The sequence below is a fragment of the Parambassis ranga genome, chromosome 12 (genome assembly GCF_900634625.1).
Source record: "Parambassis ranga chromosome 12, fParRan2.1, whole genome shotgun sequence".
NCBI classification, from domain to species: Eukaryota; Metazoa; Chordata; class Actinopteri; family Ambassidae; genus Parambassis; species Parambassis ranga.
In genome coordinates, this window is record NC_041032.1 from 16,152,528 (window position 1) to 16,167,338 (window position 14,811).

Genomic DNA, 14,811 nt, shown 5'->3' on the forward strand with positions numbered 1-14,811 from the left:
GGTGTCTGTGAGGTCAAAGTTCAAGGTCACGGTGACGCCCTGCTGTCGTCTCCAGAGATGGCCAGCAAGGGCGACCCCAAGGAGAGCCGCACAGCAGGGGAGCCCGGCAGAGACCGGAGCAGCAGCCAGACCGGCAGCAGCCAGCCCCCCATCCCAGGCCCGGCCTCCTCCCCGGAACCCTGCAGCTCTGCAGGTGGAAGCAGTGGTGCTGACCCACAGGGGCCAGAGCAGAAGGAGAGCCGCACAGCAGAGAAGCAGGAGGAGCCTCAACAACCGCCCGGCAGAGACCGGAGCAGCAGCAGCAGCCAGACCACCAAACACAACCAGGACAACAGTGCTGACCCACAGGGGCCAGAGCAGAAGCAGAGCACCTCATCCTGCTGCCAGCTGGAAGACCTGAAGAAACGCCCACAATGCAACAGCACGCTGGGAGAGCTGACCTACAGCAGGAGGCACTTCGTCCTCATAGACGTGAGTTTCTTCATCACACTGAAACACAGATCTGTCCGTCAGCCTCCTGCACACTGTGTGTCTGTGTGTGTGTCTGTGTGTGTCTGTGTGTGTGTCTGTGTGTGTCTGTGTGTGTGTCCTTCAGGTAGACGAGTTCAACAGCAAAACCAATAAAGGAAGAATCTCACCTCACAAAGGAACTCACCAGTGGAGCAGCCATTTTGTGAAGATGCTTGGTTCACAGGTGAGTATACACAAAGTCACACAAAGTCACACACAGTTCCACCTCACACAGTGACACTACATGAGCCCACAGAAGGTGAGTCGGAGCGGAGACATGCAGGAGCGCAGGGCCCAGGTCATCATGGAGCTCAGCAGGTTGTCCTCAGCAGAGTCCCTGGAGGTGGAGGAGGTGGAGGTACATCGCACACACACGTCTTCACATCGGTGCATGTTTTGTGTCTCTGAAAAGTGCTGCTCCCCCCCCCCGCAGGACGCCATCATGAGGTACAACCCCAAGTACAGGGGTCAGTGGAAGTTTGACGCCCTCTCTGAGTTCATGAAGGTCAGTGATCCGGTCTGATCCGGTCTGATCGATCACGTCTGAACCCTCGATCCTCAATGATCAGGTGTGTCTTTGCAGCGTGTGTCCAAACAAGAGCAGGACCACTACCACACACTCCTCCCAAAGATGGCAGCGTTGGCCCTGAGGCTGCCGGAGGTGGTGAGAAAGGTATGGCGAAGTTTTCGGCCTCCTCTTCAACGTTCATGTGCGGGTGTGAAGTGTTGAAGTGTGTCCGTGTCCTCAGGCCGTCCCGCTGCTCCGAACAGGACACACTCGAGCCATCACGCTGTCCCAGCGCCAGATTTCCTGCCTGCTCGCCAACGCCTTCTTCTGCACCTTCCCGCACCGCAACACCACCAGTCGCAACGCAGAGTACGCCAACTACCCCAGCATCAACTTCAGCAGGTCTCACACACACACACACACACACACACACACAGGGGGCCGGCGTCTCTGGGCGCTGTGGTTCAGTCCTCTCTGTCTCCACAGTCTGTTTGGGAACTGGTCTCAGCGGAAGCAGGAGAAGCTGAGAGCCATCCTGCACTACTTCAACGTGGTGACGGATGAAAGTGAGTTCAGGCTGCGCTCTACACGTGTGTGTGTGTGTGTGTGTGTGTGACTGACTGATGGTGTGTTTCCAGACACGACACCAGAAGGACTGGTGACATTTGAGAGGAGGTGCCTCAAAGACCCGCCCGCCTGGAGAAGGTACCCTCCTCTGTTTTTATGTCAGGTGTCCCCTCGGTGTTGCTGTAGAGAAGAAAAACAAAGATGCAGCCATCTTTGTTAGCATGCTAAGCAGCTAGCTGTGATCGGACATGTGTTAGCAAGCTAGCTGGCACCAGAGGAGCGTCCACATGTGTCCCAGTGTTTGTGTAGTTACTCTCCCCACCAGCAGGGGGAGACAGACGTTCTGCGCTGCAGCTTTAATAAGATATTTGTGTTGTTGTTGTTGTTGTTGTTGTTTGTTAGCTGTAAGGAGCTGCTGCAGAAGCTTCACGTCACCTCAGGGGGCAGCATCGAGACGAATGGAACAGGTTTACTACAGGTGAGAGCAGACATTACACACACAGCGTCAGTCCACAGCTGTGTGTGTTACTGTGTGTGTTACTGTGTGTGTGTGTGCAGGTGGACTTTGCCTGCAGTATGATCGGTGGAGGTGTTCTGGGCTCCGGCTTGGTGCAGGAGGAGATTCTGTTCCTCATAAATCCAGAGCTGATCGTGTCTCGTCTGTTCACAGAGAAGCTGCAGGACGATGAGTGTCTGTTGATCACAGGTACACGCTGATCGATCAGCTGATTGATCGAGTGTCATTGCAGTAGAGGATTCGCTGTGATGCCGCGGCGTTTCCTGTCTTCCAGGCACGCAGCAGTTCAGCTGTTACTCTGGTTACAGCGACAGCTTCAGGTGGCTGAGCCCTCATGAAGACACCCTGACGAGGTCGGAGCAGCAGCTTCCTGTGTGTGGTCTGGTTTATTTTCTGCTTTCTGATTGGTTGTGATGTTCGCAGAGATGAGTGGGCTCGACTCAATCGGCAGATCCTGGCCATCGATGCTGTGAAATTCAGGGACAGGAAGGACCAGTACAACATGAGCGCCATAACCCGCGAGCTGAACAAGGTGACGCCCTGCTGAGGCGCCACGTTGTTGTTGTTTTGTACATGTTTTGATTTTTACATGATTCCCTCGTGTCCCTGAAGGCATACTGTGGCTTTAAGAAGCAGGAGAATGAAGAGCATGACGTCGCCACGGGGAAGTGGGGCTGTGGAGCCTTCAACGGAGACCCACAGCTGAAAGGTGGCCGTGCTCCAGATCTGTGAATACCTGCTGAGGTCACATGTCATGTGACCGCTGCTCACACCTCATGACTTCCTGGTTGTTGCTGAGGGGAGCAGAATGTTTGTTTCTGACAGAATCGACACTTTTTAAAGCTCATTTTAGACATTTTGAATAAAGATTTTAAAGATTTTTAAACGATGCATTCAGGGAGCATGAGAAAATCCGTACCTTTGACTGATGTGCCTGTTGTTGTTCAGCTCTGATCCAGCTGATGGCAGCGGCGAAGGCCGACAGAGGTTTGGCCTTCTTCACATTTGGTGATGAGAGACTGAATCAGGACCTGCAGAAGATGCACCACCTGCTGGTCACAGAGAGAATCACAGTCGGTGAGAGAACAAACAGAAAGTCCTGCATCTTCCAGCTGCAGCCTGTGAGGGGACATGTGTGTAAATGTGTCTTCACAGAGAGGCTGTATGGACTCCTGGACTCGTACTGCACTGAGATGAAGAAGAAAAGGCCCCACGTGGATCTGTTCCAGTTCATCAGGAACAAAATCTCAGGTTCTTGGCTGTGAGCACCAAGTCTGACAGAAATGAAGGCGTTCAATAATCATATTGTGATTTTGATTCAGTGTTTTGGTTTGACTGCAGAACAAAGGTGATTCCATGCTGGAAGAAGAAGTGTTAATGAAGGAGTGTGTACGGACTGCAGTAAAACCAGGAGCTGAGACCACCAAACACCCCGAGACCGAAGGAGCTGAAACCACAACCTGCCGGGGTCTGTGGAGGCAGCGTCCTGCACAGGATGCCTGAAAGGCAAAGCTCAGGGCAACACCTCACACGATGCACCTTATTGATTATCGGTGATTAAAGTGTTAAACATCTGTTTCACACTGAATGAAGAGACGCACAGTTTGTTGTTTACGATCTTTAATAAAACAGGCAACATGAAAATAAATACTTCAGGTGTGAAGAATCTCATCGTGTTCTTTTCTCTGTTCATTAAAACGAAGCTTTGATTTCAAGCAATCAGAATCATTTGGCACTGACGGACGCCGAGGAGACAATAAATACAAACCAGGAGGACGAAAACTAAAACAAGTTTAATGTGTGAGGTAGACGCTCGCTCTGGAACATGAAGACAGGCGGAGCTTTCAATGATTCTTCATTACAATCAGACTCTTAGCTTAGCTTAGCATTAAAACCGACTAGAAACAGCCCACCGGGCTCAAGGAGAGGAGAAAACTGCAGTTCCATGAGTGTCCACTAGAGCCAGGTGTGTTTAGTCTTGTGCTAAGCTAACTGCCTTTGGGTGGATGTGTGGTGTTCTCTCCGCTCCGTCCTTTTTTCCCTTTTTCTTTCCATCTCCTGCTCTTTTGTTTACCTCTGATTTCAACCAATCAGCATCAAGCCCCGCCCCCAGAATTCAGGCAGTGCCTACCCAGCAGTAGGACCTTTCCTGCCTCCTTTTCCATCGATCAATAAATCAATAAATTTGACCCTGAATGTGCTGAAACTGATTAAAAAAAATCATACATTCAAAGCGGGTTCATCAGATTCTTTCTGGTGTCCGGGATTTCGAACGCGAGGTCGTCACGGTAACAGTGGTAAAAGTCATTGTGCGGCAGCCATGATGGGAAGTGTCTGACCCTGAGTCTCGCCTGGCAGGAAGTGAAGCGGTCAGACTTTCCCTGCCTCCAGGTTGAACGCCGTGTCCAGAAAACGCTGAAGCTCCGACAGGTGAGTGTGCTTGTTCCCGGTGGCAGGAGCCGCTGCGGGCTCACGGCCGGCGTACCTGCACACACACACACACACACACACACACACACACACACAGACACACACACGTGTGAAATTTAGTTGCTTGTGTTTAGGTGGAAATGGTCTTTGGAGGATTTTATCTGAGCTTCGCCACACGTTGAAGCTGTGCCATGGTTAAAGCTAACTTCACGGTTAGCATGGCCTCAAATGACGTTTGGGGCGTTGGAAAACAGCGCCCCCTATCACAGGTCGGAGTGAAACTCACCAGACGGGGCGGTTGTGGCTGATGGTGGTGCGGATGCGCGGCTTGATGTAGTCGTAGTATCCCTGATTCTTGTGCTCCTCCTGACACCAAACCAAATCGGCGTTTACGTAGCGATCCGTCTCGGCCTTCACCAGATCGAAGGGGAACGGAGACAGCTGCAGACAGACGAACACCAGAAAGGTTTTTATCGGTTCATATGAAACCGTCCTTCCAGCCTTGCTCTCCTTGTTACCTGCTCGATGCGGACCACTGCGACGGCCTCGTCCAGGCCTCTGTTTGTGCGCTCCCGGGTCAGTTCGTAGTAAATCTTCCCGCTGCAGAAGATGACTCTCTTCACCCTCTCCGGGCTGCTGGCTGCCGGCCCGTCGTCTGGGATCAGACGCCTGAAGTGAGTCCCTGCAGGATAGAGAACTTTACAGTAACAGAAACTCCTCCTCCTCCTCCCTCCACCCTCGCTGTGTGTGTGTGTGTACTCACCGGGCAGCATGTCGTCAAAGCTGGACTTGGCCTCAGGGTGGCGCAGCAGCGACTTTGGAGTGAACACGATCAGCTGCAGATTTAAATAAAAAAGTTTTGTTTTGCATGTTTCCACATCGAGTCACGCTTCAGGTTCAGCGTCACTTACAGGCTTCCTGAAGGGCTGCAGGATCTGCCGGCGCAGGACGTGGAAGTAGTTCCCAGGAGTGGAGCAGTTCACCACGATCCAGTTACAGTCGTACAGCTGACGCACGGCAAAGTCCTCCGAGATTTTCTGACAGAGGAAGAATCGCATTTAAACTAACTCAGAATACTCTCAATGATCAGACTTTAGAGTCTTTGAATGCATCATGTGTGATGAGGTTTTGGTGGTTAACTCACTGGGAAAACATCTGGATCATCGTTACACATCTGCAGAAACCTTTCAGGACGAGCAGACGAGTGTTCAGGGCCCTGAATGGGAGGGGGGAGATAACAATAAAGACCTGATCAGGTGACTCAGATGGAGGTTTCATCCTGTAAGGTCAGCGCTGGGGTCTCTGCTCCTACCATTCCCTCCATGCCATGAGGAAGCAGCAGCACGATGCCGTTGTGTCTGACCCACTTGGTCTGTCCGGAGCTGATGAACTGGTCGATGATGCACTGAGCCGTGTTGTGAAAGTCTCCGAACTGCGCCTCCCACAGAACCAGCGCGTTGGGACTGGCCATGGCGAAGCCCAGCTCAAAACCTGCAGGTGGGACGGGCGACAAGAAAAGTGATGCGAGGGCGAGAGAGGGAGGGAGAGAGAGAGAGAGAGAGAGAGAGAGCTGATGGCGAGCTGATGTGTGTTTGTTGTGCTCACCCAGCACTCCGTACTCGGACAGGGAGCTGTTGCAGACGGTGTAAGGAGCCTGGTCGGGGGAGATGTAGTTCATGGGGATGCAGATCCTCTTGTCGGTCGTCTGGTCGTGAAGGACGTGATGTCGATGGCTGAGGAGAAGGAGAACATTTATATATTATATAATAATAATATATATATTATTAGGAAGAAGAACTGTTCTATTTCACAGGACAAGCGCTGAGACGTGTGTTACTACCTGAAGGTTCCTCTCTCCACGTCCTGTCCGCTCAGACGGACGTGGATTCCCTCTTTGAGCAGAGAGCCGAAGGCCATGTACTCCCCGAGGGCCCAGTCACACACCCGCTGGCTCACCATGTTTGTGCGACCCTTTAGGATCCGGCTCAGCCCTGTGACATGAACACACACGGTTAAAAGGCGGCGCGGTCAGGCGGTCTTCACACAGACAGCAGCAGAGCGGAGCGCACCGCCATGGATGGTGAAATCCTCCATCGGCACTGAGGCGGCGATGTTTCCTATGTGCCTGAGCTCGTCCTCGCTGATGCCCGTGGAGGGGCAGTTCATGCTTTTGGGCTGACCCTCCAGAGTGAAAAAACCTGCAACAAAAACACGTTTAAACACGAGAAAGAAACGTGGGCGTGAAAAGCGAGGCTGAGGCGGGGATGCTACCGGGCCACGGGGAGTCCAGCCAGTGTTTGATGTGCAGGATCTTCTCGTCTTTGGACCGGCTGTAGGCTTCCTCACAGATTTTGTCGTACCTCGCTACTTCCTCCTGAAAGAGCGTCACAATAAGAGTCAGTGAATTCATGTGGCGTTCATTTCCTGCTTCCTGATCAGAGACCCGCAGGTTCCTTCACCTCGTATTCCTGCGTGGTGACGACTCCGTCTGCGATGAGCTTCTCTGCAAACTTCTGCAGGACTCCTTTCTGCTTCTTGATCTGTTTGTACATCAGTGGCTGTGTGAACATGGGCTCGTCCATCTCGTTGTGGCCGTTACGTCTGTAACACACCTGAACACGGAGACGATGGCATTCAGGGCGACATACTGGAGCCTGGAGGCTGTTTGGTGCTGAACACCGAGGACACGCTGACTGAGCACGGACTCGGATGTACTTACCAGGTCTACGACGACATCTTTATGGAATGTGTTCCTCCACTCGGAGGCGACGTTGCACACGTACATCACGGCCTCTGGGTCGTCTGCGTTGACGTGGAAGATGGGCGCGTTGACGACTCGAGCTACGTCTGTGGGGTACGGCGAGGACCGAGCCATCCTGGGGTCTGTGGTGAAGCCGATCTGAGGGGGACAGAAGTCTGTTATAAAGCTGGACACATGCTAAGTGCTACTAGCAGCTTCATGGAGGCCCTCCTCCGGTCAGGATGGTTGGTTGTGTACCTGGTTGTTGACCACCACGTGTATGGTGCCGTGCGTCGTGTAGGACGGCAGGTCAGACAGGTGGAACGTCTCATACACGATGCCCTGGCCTGCGAACGCAGCGTCACCGTGAAGCAGGATGGACATCACCTGCACACACACACATTCATCACATCACACACACACAGAGGTTTGAAGCGTCTTTCGTCCAGCAGCTGTCTGAGCGTACCCTCTTCCCCTCCGTGTCTCCGCAGTAGAACTGCTCTGCTTTGGTTTTCCCCTGCACCACTGGGTCCACGGCCTCCAGGTGAGACGGGTTCGCCATCAGGGACAAGGTGATGAAGCGGTCGCTGGCGCGGTTCATCCTCTTGTGATACATCCCCAGGTGATACTTCACATCGCCAGAACCCTGAGAGCACAAAAGCAGAGAGTTAGAGACGTCTCTGCGCTAAGCTAACCGCCTGTAGCTTCATGCTCGCAGCTTTAGAGCAGATCATCAGGATGATAACTTTAACGAACTGATCTTCACACTTTGATGTGGAGGACCTGGGGTCCACCTGACCCCATCAGCCTTCACAGTTACTTAATGGGCTGGACAGGAAGCGGAGACATGGAGGGGCTGCACGTCCACATAGTGTGATTTCAGATGTCTGTCTGTAAAGTTCGAACCTCGTCTGCAGCCTCTAGTTTGGAGTCGAACTGGCAGAAGATCTGGTCCAGCTCCTTCCGGATCACATTAGCCAGGACGTTCAGCCTGCCCCTGAGGACAGAAGGACGTCATGAATTCCTGCGTTGCTGCTTTAGAACATCTGCCTGAGGACGGCGGCGCTGCACCTGTGAGGCATCCCCATGATGACGCTCTCCACTCCGCTCTGACTCGACTTGTCGATGATGGTCTTGAGCGCCGGGATGAGCGACTCGCAGCCCTCCAGGCCGAAGCGTTTCTCCGACGACCACTTCCTCTGCAGGAACTCCTCGAACCTGCGAACAGTAGGTGGCGCCGCTGCTTCACACTGAACACTTTGCCCTGCAGCTGCTGACAGCAGGGGAGGAATGTGGAGGAGCAGACAGACCTGGTGGATCGGATCATCCGGGCCAGCAGCCTCCTCTTCTCCTCCACGGTGAACTGCATGATGCCCGGGGTCTCAAACTTCTGCCTGATCCACCGACACTGCTCCAGGTCATTGATGAACATGAACTCCACCCCGATGTGCTGACAGTACGCCATCTAAAGGCCACAAGGTCAAACAGCAGGAACATCAACCTTCCTGTCACATGTTCAGTGCACACAAAGTGGAAGAAACGATCAGAATTACGATTTATTTGAATTCTTTCACCTCTAGGCGGCGGATGATCTCTCTGAGCGGCAGTGCGCTGTCATTGCCTCCGATGAAGGTGGTTTTGGGGAGCCGGAAAACTTTGTCCAGGTCGGTTTCAGCCAGCCCGTAAAGACCTGCGGGAGGGGGGCACGGCGAGGTGGGAAGGAGAAACATAAAAACAAGCAGAGGCGTGAAAGAGCTGCAAGAAGGCCGAGCGGAACCCAGGCTTTCCTGGAATTCTCTGATCCCTGCTGTGTTTTCATCTTCTGATCTGACACCCCCCCCCCTGCAGCTGTCTAATCTGACAGATTATTCTGAATGATGCAGTCTGACCTGGCCCGGCAGCAGTTTTAAAGATTTAGGACGTTTTTTTATTATTTAATTTAAGAACAAACCAAAGTGATGCCGGACGAACTTGAAGCTGACCCGACGGGTGTTAGCGCTTGGCTTCAGGTGCTAAAGCTGGAGGTCATGGACACAATAAAAACTCTGGGGACAGAGGGAGTTCTGAGAGAAACTCCCTGCCAGCCTGGGACCTCCTCCTCCTCCTCCTCCTCCTCCCTGTGTGACTTCATGGAATCTACGCTTTGATCTTTGCGGCATGAATCTGTCCTGGAGCCCTTCAGCTCTGAGAATTCATTCTCTGCTTCCATCCTTTCATTTCCCAGTGAGACCAAAACTACATTCTAAAACCGGCCGAGTCCCTGAGGCTCCGAGCTAACAGGGTCAGCCGCCGGCCTGTAAGACCTGCTTCTATTAAAACTCTGATTTCCTGTTCTAAGAAAAGTCAAGGGCACAAACGGAATGTGTAACTCATTTAGTGACGATCTGTTTAAGAGAGCTGAAGAACTGCTGTGAGAGGATTCAACCAGGTCTGGGCCTGAGGAGTCAGAGAAGACCGTCACAGTCCTCCAAACACCTCCAAACCAGCCTGAAGGCGGAGCGAGCGCTGCGTGTATCTGTGTGTACATCTTTGTCAGCATGTTGTGGGCGAGTGCTGAGGACAGAGGATGGTTCAGTCCAATATGTCCGAGTCAGCGCTCTGCGTTACGTAACAGATCTTTAGACCCCCCCCCCTCACAGAGCATGAAGTGCTGCTTGTTTGTCTCTGATGCTGCGCAGTAATCAAGCGTCTGCCTGAAATCTAATCACAGTAATGAAGCCATAAGTCCACGGAGCAAAGGTTGACACACACACACACACACACACACACAGCAGCAGTGTGTGTCCGCCCTGAAGTTTCTGGCTGTTAGTTTAATAAGCTGCTGATGAACTGCAGGCTGAGTCTGTTAGAAGGTTTTTCTGACAGCAAACACCCGATCCTACCTTCATCCAGGCTACACACTCGCTCTTTGTAATGACAAAACTCTGGAGACACAAACACACAAAGTGCAAGTTAACCTTTGACCCCAAAACACAGCATCCTCAGATAAATGTAATTATTATTATTAAATACACACACTAAAGAGTCCACCCCAACAACATCCTGTCCTCCTCAGCACCCAGCAGGAAGCCATGATGGAGTCACATGTGAGCAGCAGTCACATGACCAACACTCAGAGATTTCGTTCTGCACACACACACACACACATCTGACTGTAGACATGACGGAGTGTGTGTTTGACTGATCGTGTAACTGGAGGTAAAACCTTCCAGAACCTGTCAGTGGTTCAGAGGGTTAAGTGTCACACAGAGGTGTGTTCTGCCGTGTCGACCTTTGTTGGACCTCAGTGACCCACAAAACAAAAGACCAACAAAAGCACCATTAGCCATGGAAACGTCCTCTTACAGGTCACAACAATCACCTGCCGTTCAGCTCAGAGGCCCCAGCTTTTCATCAGGCACAATAACACACACACACACACACACACACACACACTAACACACACACACACACACTCTTTTTAATTTAAACTTCACAGCACGGCAGCAAAAACAATAAAACAAACTAATAATAACACCTATAGTCATGTTTTATTAATGTGTTATTAACATCAATAACACTGATCATCTACAGCCTGTGGGGCTGCACAGCTCTGCTGTCAGTAAAACGCTAACATCAGCACGCTAACATCAGCACGCTAACACACACAGTGTCTCCGCATCAACAGCCACAGTAAGCATCTTATCTCTAATGAGCAGCTCCACAGCACGCCTCCTCCTGATAACAACACACAAACACACACAGACACACACACACACACACAGGAGGCTGAACTCACTCTGAAACTAAAACCGTTTCATGAATAAATAAAAAGAAAGTGGTTAAAGGAAACAGTTCAGCTGCTTTGACTCACAGAGTCAGTCATTGTTTATTAACAGTGTTCTCTGTGTAATAGGCCATAAAATCTGTACCCAGTGACGTTAATGTTAATGTTAATCATTGACAGGTCGCTTCTCTGCTTCAATAAAATGTAATCAGATGTTCCCGCACTAAAGGAGCAGAATATGAAAACAAAGACATAAAAAAGCTGCTGTTCTGGCACTTTCTGTGTGTCTGACTGGTCTAAACAGGAGCTGACAGTGTGTGTGTGTGTGTGTGTGACAACGGATGAAGATATGATCAGTCGTCACAGCGTGAAGACTGAAGTGCACAGATCTGTAAGAGGCCTCGAAGGGTGAGGAGACAGATCACATGAATATTAAGGACTGTTTCTCACCAACGTTCTGGAAGCCAACAGCGCACGGAGCATCGTCAAAGTCCACACAGCTGATTTCCAGAGGGTCCAGCTTGGCGATGTGATGCCCTCGTACCTGCACACAGGGCCACAGAGTGTGTGTGTGTGTGATTCATGTGCACAAAGATGCAGATGCTAAACCTCAGCGTGTCCTCTGGCGCCTGTGTTTACCTGGTACGCTCTGATCAGCGTCTGCACAGCCAGGTGATCCTCCACCAGCTTCTCCACGTTGGGCTGAGCACCCACCAGAGCCTGCAGGCTGGCCACGTCCTGAGAGGTGGCGCCGAGGAGCGGCGGGCTCTGATAGGCGGCGCCGGGTGGAGCTCCTGCGTTAGCATTACGGAAAAATATGTCCCAGGACTGCAGGGAGAAGAAAGAGAGAGAGAGAGAGCAGTGATTATTGACAGTTCAGGTCCCGTGACTTCTCTTTCATCCATCTGGAGCTTACTTCCTGATTCTCTGACCAATCAGCATCCAGCAAATTGGGATGTGAAACTCTCACTGATCAGCATCATTTTGTGTTGGATGGATGTCACTGAACAAAGGCTACATGCTAACAAGTGGCTAAATGGGACTACACGAGGTCATTAAAGGTCATCCAGGTGTTTGTGCTGTAGAAGAGGTCAGAGGTCAGAGGTCAGAGGTCAGAGGTCAGAGCGGGGAACCTGGTGGTGCTGGTGCTGTAGTCATGTGACCGTGCTGTAGCTGGTTTGTAGCGTAGCATTAGCTTTTAGCTTCTGGTGATTTAATGTAATAATCTAAAAAACAATCGAGGAATCTGATTGGCTGTTTGTGAGATTACTGACTTCCTGGTTAGCCAACATAAATCCGCCATCACCGCTGCTCAATGTTGGTGTATCAGCTGATCCCATCTGATCTGTAAACAGTCACCAAATCCGGGATCTATGAATCACACACTTCCTCCTGTGGCTACAACTCACACCTGGATCTACGTCTCCACCCACAGAGCAGAGTAACTGGATTACTGCTGTAAGAAGCTTTCAGGGTTGATCCGACAGCTGAGAGAGCCACGCTGCGTTTCTACCACTGTGGAGATGCTAACAGCTAGCAGCAGCCGGCGCTCATCAACGCGGTCAGAAAGCGGCGCCCTGCTGCACGCCGTTTCTATGACACGGTGTGAAAGTCTGTGTCCAAGGGTTCCAGCCTAATCCACTTACTGACTGTTATCAGCTTACTGACTGTACAGCTCAGGGCGTCCTACTCGACAGAGGCAGAGTTTAAAGGTCAAGATAAAACCTTTATGAGTGTTTGTTTAAAATCATGGAGGCAGGAACGAGGCTGAACTCAAAGAGGCCTTTCACAGCAGGATCAGGCTCGTTTCCAGGTTCTGGAGAAGGTTATTTCTGGGACTGAGCTGAAGTTCATGTCCTCAGGAATGATTGATTATTGATTAGAAACATACATTAGCAACAGAGACAGCACTTCATGCTGCAGAGGGCGCTGTGACAGCGAAGTACTTATACCTACACAGTATTGATTATATATCTGGCTGGTGAGAGCTGAAGCACGTCGGTTTAAAGGTGGAGGAATGAGGTGGATGTAAGGTTTGAGGGGCCCCGAGGAGGTCAGGGCCTGCTCTCAGCACACCCCTGAAGGCATGTGTGTGTCATCAAACATGGCCGCCCTTTACCTTGTGCACATTCCGGGGATTCTCCAGCCAGGCGTGGTACATCTCCTCCACGTAGTTGGAGCTGGTGCCGTTCAGGAAGGGCTCCGCAGCCACGGGAGCGTTCAGACGCCTCACGGGCTGCGGCGTCCTGAAGCCCACACTCTGCGCCGCCTGAGCGGCCGTCAGAGGCCGCAGCCTTGCCACTGTAGTCCTTAAACGGTGCATGGCTGCAGATGATTGACAGCTCCCACTCAGTCCGGTCCAACGCAGCGACCCCCGACCAGGAGACCGGCCAGGCGGGTTCAGCGGGCGCTCCTGGTTCAACCGGTTAAGATTTGCTTCGTCCAACCAGATCCTGCAGAGTCACAGAGTCAATATTGACACAAACAGACCCGCGTCCAAAGAAGGAAGTTATTAAATATGACCCTCATGTTATGATGTAAGCACAGGTCCCAGCGGTCTGTGTTTGATCATCTATTAATTACTATCATCAGTATTCTGTTTATATTCCATCATGTTCAGATTTTAGAGTTCACGTTCTTCATGTTATTAGGAGTCTGTCAGTCATCCCACAGGGATCAGTGAAGTCTGACATGTTCATTCTACTTTTAAAGACCTTTAAGGGGAGCTGGGAGGACTGGATGCCTGCAGGATGTTCTGTTGTTGTCACAGAAGAAGAAGCAGCGACCGCGCACACACACATCTGACTCCTGTTTGTTGACAATAACACAATAAGCAGCGCCACCTCGTCCCCAAAGCCGTCCTCCACCTTACTCCTCCTCCTTACTCCTCCTCCTTACTCCTCCACACTCTCCCTCCTCCCTAATATTTTATTTTATTTATTCTCTATTTTACTGAGTCTTTGTTTCAAGCTGCTCACTTGTGCCTTAAATTGCCCCTCGGGGACAAATAAAGTTTTCTGAATCTGAATCTGAATCCACATCAGATGCTAACGCCAAACACCCCACACACCCCCAGAGACCTGCTCACCCCCATGAAGGTCTGCTCCCCCCCCCATAAAGACCTGCTCACCCCCATGAAGACCTGCTCCCCCCCCATAAAGACCTGCTCACCCCCATAGACCTGCTCACCCCCATAGACCTGCTCACCCCCATAAAGACCTGCTCACCCCCATAGACCTGCTCACCCCCATAAAGACCTGCTCACCCCCTCTACAGATGTGACGTCATGAGGTCCCACAGACAGCAGCACAAACCCCAGCCTGTGTAATGTCACCTCCACAGAGCAGCCGCACACAAACACACAAACCTGACGGGCTGGAAGTCTGTTTACATCCAGTCCTCCTTACTTCCGGTCCTCTGACTTTATTAACCTGCGCGGTTTAACGGCGACTTAATGATTAACCCTTAGCTGTTTGTCACTTCGCAACAACTTCCACCAGAAACAAAAAGTCCGACAACAAACACAGCAGCACACAACGTCCGGAACAAAGTCAACACAACTGAACAACTCAAAGTTTAACTCCCACCTCGCTCCGTGGGGCTCGCGCGGCGTCCTCCGTCCGCAGCCTCTCGCGCTGTGAGTGATCCTGTCCAGAGCGCGAGGCTGTGTGTGTGTGTGTGTGTGAGCGCGCATGCACGGGCACTGTCCAATCAGTCCGGTGCTGATCTGCGTCACAGCGGGAGGTGACGTCAGCGAACAGCAGAAAGAGTTA

General features: G+C 51.7%; 2 protein-coding genes across 5 annotated transcripts in view; one reads left to right on the top strand and one right to left on the bottom strand.

Annotated features, from left to right (window-relative positions):
* The window catches only part of pargl (poly (ADP-ribose) glycohydrolase, like), a 4,175-nt gene extending 425 nt beyond the window's left edge, over window positions 1-3,750 (top strand). Inside the window, exons 2-17 of one of the 2 annotated variants that reach the window (XM_028417582.1) lie at window positions 56-471; window positions 596-694; window positions 767-868; window positions 944-1,015; window positions 1,094-1,183; window positions 1,260-1,420; window positions 1,505-1,584; window positions 1,657-1,723; window positions 1,988-2,063; window positions 2,144-2,291; window positions 2,377-2,455; window positions 2,526-2,634; window positions 2,715-2,811; window positions 3,051-3,179; window positions 3,258-3,363; window positions 3,444-3,750. In XM_028417582.1, the coding sequence (XP_028273383.1) occupies window positions 56-471; window positions 596-694; window positions 767-868; window positions 944-1,015; window positions 1,094-1,183; window positions 1,260-1,420; window positions 1,505-1,584; window positions 1,657-1,723; window positions 1,988-2,063; window positions 2,144-2,291; window positions 2,377-2,455; window positions 2,526-2,634; window positions 2,715-2,811; window positions 3,051-3,179; window positions 3,258-3,363; window positions 3,444-3,480 (1,868 nt within the window). In that variant the 3' untranslated portion in view covers window positions 3,481-3,750. The remainder of the gene's footprint in view (window positions 1-55; window positions 472-595; window positions 695-766; window positions 869-943; window positions 1,016-1,093; window positions 1,184-1,259; window positions 1,421-1,504; window positions 1,585-1,656; window positions 1,724-1,987; window positions 2,064-2,143; window positions 2,292-2,376; window positions 2,456-2,525; window positions 2,635-2,714; window positions 2,812-3,050; window positions 3,180-3,257; window positions 3,364-3,443) is intronic. The other variant, XM_028417583.1, reaches the window with a different exon arrangement.
* On the bottom strand, window positions 3,706-14,717 carry ogdhb (oxoglutarate dehydrogenase b). 3 transcript variants are annotated; one of them, XM_028417579.1, is made up of 23 exons: window positions 14,626-14,717; window positions 13,158-13,491; window positions 11,678-11,866; window positions 11,489-11,582; window positions 8,847-8,962; window positions 8,583-8,737; window positions 8,344-8,490; window positions 8,179-8,269; window positions 7,739-7,918; window positions 7,531-7,659; window positions 7,252-7,431; window positions 6,992-7,144; window positions 6,804-6,906; window positions 6,602-6,730; window positions 6,373-6,523; window positions 6,138-6,265; window positions 5,845-6,023; window positions 5,677-5,748; window positions 5,444-5,569; window positions 5,296-5,368; window positions 5,051-5,214; window positions 4,819-4,973; window positions 3,706-4,587 (listed from the first exon to the last, which is right to left on the bottom strand). In XM_028417579.1, the coding sequence occupies exons 2-23, from the start codon at window positions 13,359-13,361 to the stop codon at window positions 4,473-4,475; spliced, it is 3,033 nt and encodes a 1,010-aa protein (XP_028273380.1). In that variant the 5' UTR covers window positions 13,362-13,491; window positions 14,626-14,717; the 3' UTR covers window positions 3,706-4,472. The 3 variants fall into 3 exon arrangements, with proteins under 3 accessions (XP_028273380.1, XP_028273381.1, XP_028273382.1); XM_028417580.1 differs by lacking the exon at window positions 14,626-14,717 and adding an exon at window positions 14,406-14,501; XM_028417581.1 differs by lacking the exons at window positions 11,489-11,582; window positions 11,678-11,866; window positions 13,158-13,491; window positions 14,626-14,717 and adding exons at window positions 10,155-10,196; window positions 10,289-10,371.
* Between the last annotated feature and the right edge of the window lie 94 nt (window positions 14,718-14,811).